The 4,677-nt window shown below is 40.9% G+C and overlaps 1 protein-coding gene across 1 annotated transcript in view; it reads right to left on the bottom strand.

Moving 5' to 3' along the window:
* Positions 1-162: 162 nt before the first annotated feature.
* LOC106101945 (WD repeat and FYVE domain-containing protein 3) overlaps positions 163-4,677 on the bottom strand; it is a 16,009-nt gene continuing 11,494 nt past the window's right edge. The window contains exons 22-29 of the mRNA XM_013281335.1: positions 4,475-4,499; positions 3,854-4,440; positions 3,441-3,596; positions 2,628-2,919; positions 2,311-2,431; positions 2,069-2,244; positions 570-779; positions 163-345 (exon numbers count right to left, since the gene is read on the bottom strand). Of these exons, the coding sequence (XP_013136789.1) occupies positions 163-345; positions 570-779; positions 2,069-2,244; positions 2,311-2,431; positions 2,628-2,919; positions 3,441-3,596; positions 3,854-4,440; positions 4,475-4,499 (1,750 nt within the window). The remainder of the gene's footprint in view (positions 346-569; positions 780-2,068; positions 2,245-2,310; positions 2,432-2,627; positions 2,920-3,440; positions 3,597-3,853; positions 4,441-4,474; positions 4,500-4,677) is intronic.

The following is a 4,677-nucleotide window of genomic DNA, read 5'->3' on the forward strand; positions in this document are numbered from 1 at the left end:
ACTATCCTTTACATATATATGCCAAATTTTATCGAGATACGTTCAGCGGTTTAGGCTACAAACTTTAACAAACATCCGTCCATCTAAACTTTCGCATTTATACTATTAGTAAGATAAGAAGTAAGATACTACGATAAAATGATCTAGATAAATTGAACTAGATTACCTATTGGTAGTTAATTTGTGCAAAGCTTCAAGAACGGACATCTGGTCAGCGATGGAGTCAGTAGAGCGAGATAGCAGATACAGTATGGTGCGGTTGAGGCAGTGGTGCAGCCCCTCCAGAGATATCACTGATGACTTCTTTTTCGCCTGCGTCACAAGTTTCACTATGAAGTCGAACACCTAGAAAAACAAACGACATTTTTATTTTAAACTATTCTATCTCATAAACCTAAAGCAAAGAAATCGAACATTTTCAAAAATTAACTATCTCAAATGTTTAAGGTTCTTTCAAAAGTTTCAAGCCTTTGTTGCTTAGGTTCTCAATTATACTGTACATTTTTTATGGTTAGTTAACACAAATGCTGTTTTTAGCATAATCTGATGAATTTATATCAATAACTTACTTCATGAGGATCTCTAGAGAGCTGTCCCTGCCACAACTTGTCGACGAGTCTCGCGGCGAGGTAGCATACATTGGAGATGTTAGACTCAGTACTAAATAGTTCCGTGTTCAACAGATTCTCCATTACAGTCGTCAACACCTCCGTTTGGTATTCAACTTGTTGTTGGCTCGTTGAATTCGGCGGTGACGCGTCCAGCACCAAATCTATCACCTAAAATGTAAAATGTTTTATTTGATTTGTTTAAACTAAGGCTGATGTTAGTTTCTTTCTGCGCTACGTGCAGTTAGTCACAAAGTAATTAGGAATCGTTTTTAATTTTATAAGATTTTTTAAAGTATGTAAATTTGATATTTTTGTTTAAACTTTCATATGTACACTATAACTTAAATTAAAAAAAAAACTAATTTGATATAGAAAGTAACTTAAAATTCAATTAAAATATAGAACAGATTAAAAATAGAGAAATAAAATATTGTTTAAAAAATTGAAATATAATAATTTGATTATTGGCGATTAGTATAAGCAGTATTTAGTAATTAAAACATAAATTGTGTTGTTATTCAGACACGAAGCGGTTTCAGCATTTAGAAGTTAATTAGCAGGTGATTTTGATGAATGTAAAATTTACACCCAATTTAGACAACTTAAATACAAAATAAACAATGCATTCTAACATTTGGACTTCTTCTGAAGATTGATAAATGTATTTTTAAAGTAATTTTGATACTTAAGACTTTGTTCAATAGTTTTTTAATTGACGGTTTTTACAGACGAAAAAGTAATAATTTTGCTTAGAAGGAAATTCAAATACTAGAATAACATTTATTTCGTATTATTTTCTGTCTAATTTAGGATGTTACATGTATATCGAGTTGCATAAGCTTTACATGTGGTAATAAATCAATGTCCGCATATTTACGCAATAAAAGAATGATCTTGGCGGAGCTGAGCACGGGCTACAAGGCGCACAAAACATTGAGGAGGTCGCGGCGTCGGCGGCCGCGGGGCTCTAGAAATCAACATCAACTTCGCTAACTGTTATATCACTTTTTTTAGATTTCAACACATTCAGTACTACCGACTGATATGTGTATTTTCGTACAAAAGAATTAACGGTTCATATTTTTGACCATTATTAGCGTTATACAGGTTGATTCTTAACGGACATCCTGCATACAATACATGCAATCACTCACAACATCAAATAAAGAGTTAAATATTCGTTGTTAGTATTTCGTTGTACATCAAATCAAACAAATAACAAAGCTGCAACAAAACTTTAAAAAAGTGCTCATAAAATAAATTTTTTTAAATAAATATTAATTGAAATAAAAGATTGCATCACAATTATTTTCTATGAAATGTAACAATTTCTTCGTGGTATTAGGTTTCACTGTTAGGCCAATATTAATTTTCGTATGAGAAAATTAGTTCCATCAAGAGACCTTGTCCAATAGAATAATTAAAAATTTATTAGAATAACGTTAGAATAGCCATACCGGCGAGGACTTGCCGGTGACGGTCAGGGACAGCGAGTCCAGCACGATGACCTTGAGGAAGTCCATGACCCCCGCCCTGACGGGGTGCGTGGTCAGGGCCCCGCCAGAAGGTATCACCACTTCCTTCTCAGACCCTGGCGTTGATGCGCCGGAGCTGTCTCCACTCTCACAAATTGCTGTAAAAATATCACCTTAAATAAAGAATTAACAACTATTTTAGGAAGCATTAAACTTAGACTTACGCATATGTATGTCATCGGAGGTGTGCGGAGGGAAGAGTGTAGATGCGAGTGCGGTGAGCACCTCCGCTGTCATCATGATGCCCACGAAGTCAGGCAATGTATTGTACAGAGAAAACAGCACCTGGTTACGTTATTGGGTTGTATTTTTGTATAAATTTACAATATATTAGTATAGGTGATCGTCAACCTTTTCCTGCAAATTGAGACCAAGATCTTGAAAATAAAGTGAAGTAAAGGAAAGTTTAAATTGAAATTCTTGAAGGGTTGTTACTAAATTGTAGTATGTGCGTAGGGCGATATAGATGCAGTTGATATACCTGTACAATAGCGACTGGATGGTCTGCCAGCCAGTCGGGCGGCGCGGGGTCTGCGTGCACGAGCGCGCGCGCGGCCGCGAGCAGCGCGACTGCGGGCTCCGCGCAGAGCGTGATGCGCGCGGCGAGGGCGGCGGGCGACTGGCGCGCGGGGGCGGCGGCGCCCCACGCCGCGCTCCACACGCGGTCCACGCACACCGCGCGCTCCGAGCACACCGCGCGCATCGGCTGCCCCAGCATCAGACCGAATACCAGGTAGTACAACTCCGGGATCTCCAGGTGGTATAGCAGCAACCTGACACGATATGTACATGTTACACAACCTGGCTCTATAAGTAATTGCATATATTAAAAACTAACTGTCGCCAGTGACTCCGTCCGCATAGAATTAAAAAAAAATATATAGTCTATGTGTTCTTCCAGACTATCATCTACATCTATGGCATCGAAACCATACAAACTCTAACAAACAACACATCCATGCATCCATATAAACTTCGCCTTTTGTAAGTCGTAAGATATAGTAACACATCTCAGATAATAAGGTCCACCTCCGTCAATACCGATTCCGTTATAACATAAAAAAAGAAAAAAGGTCTCCGTCTTTCGAGAACATTTATGACATTACATTTCGTTGAGAATAATTTCACTTAGACAATTTTAAAGTCGGCTTTCTTTTTTTCGTAAAAAAATTGTTCTACAACACGTCGTTGTCAATCTTTTAAAGTATTATGTTGAGTACCTGTTTATACCAAATTAAATACTACTAATGTGGAGGTGGTGTGTGTGAGTGTGTGTGACTGTGTGTGTGTGTACCAGGTGAGCAGGGTGAAGCCGGGCGTGTGCAGCAGCGCGGCGTGCAGGTGCGCGTGCGAGCGCACGGCGGCGGCCACCACCACGCCCGCCTGCTGCGGCGCCGCGCTGCCCTCCGCGTGCCGCACCCAGCCGCCGTTGCCCGCGCCCTCGCGGAATCTGTTTCATTACAAAAAGTACTCTGACATGTTACTGAACTTCTAAACTCAACTGAAATTACATTTATTAATACTAGTTTTCGACCGCAACTCTGTCGTCGTGGAATTATAAAAATACAAGATTAGACTGTGTTCTTTCAGACTATATTCTATATCTGTACAAAATTTCAATGAGATCCGTTCAGCCGTTTGGGCTACAAACTCTAACAAACATCCATCCAAACTTTCGCATTTATAATATTAGTAAGAATTTGTCACCTTTGCATAATAGAAGAAGGTTGTCCTTGTCCCGAGCAGAGTATGACAAGTATCCTGAGCGCCCACAGGACCGTGGTGGGATGTACGTTCTCCTGCATGAAGCTCAGCAGCCAGTCGAGGCCGAGTACGCGCGAGATCTCCTCGCAGACTATCGTATTGACGAGATTCCTCGCGGTGAATAACAACCCGTGGAGGACATTAAAGCATTTGTTCCGTAGTAAGACAAGTTCGCCTTCGCATTCCTTCTCGCTGTCGCTCTCGATTAAGTTCAAACCCTTTTCTGTTTGTGAAGGCAGCGGTAGCGTGTATGCCATGAACTGTCCTAGGCAGAGTAAATCGTTGGGTCTAGGTTGTCCGGCGAGCAAGGCGGCCAGCAGCTGTATGAGGACGTGTCTGGTGGCTGGCGGGCGCGCGCTGGCGTCGCTGATGATGTACAGGAGACGGGAGACGAGCTGCAGGTCGCGCATGGTGCGCAGGTTGTGCGCTCGGTGCGCCGTCTCCGTGGCCAGCTCCAGCAGGTGCTCCAGCAGCGACTTGATCAGCCCGCCCGGCGCGCCAAGCCACACTTCCAGCTCGCAGATCAAATCCTATGTACCAAAAAGCATCAATTAAGAAAATTACTATACAATTATTATATCGAATTGTCCTAAACATGGTATGTTTAAATCATACTTCTTACTAATATTACAAATGCCAAAGTTTAGATGAATGGATGTTTGTAAGAGTTTGTAGCCTAAACGGATAAATGGATTTCGATGAAAGTTGCCATAGATGTAGAGGATAGTGTGGAAGAACACATAGCTAGTCACTTTTTTTTTTATTTC

Source organism: Papilio polytes, unplaced genomic scaffold (assembly GCF_000836215.1).
Source record: "Papilio polytes unplaced genomic scaffold, Ppol_1.0 DF823934.1, whole genome shotgun sequence".
In the NCBI taxonomy this organism is placed as follows: Eukaryota; Metazoa; Arthropoda; class Insecta; order Lepidoptera; family Papilionidae; genus Papilio; species Papilio polytes.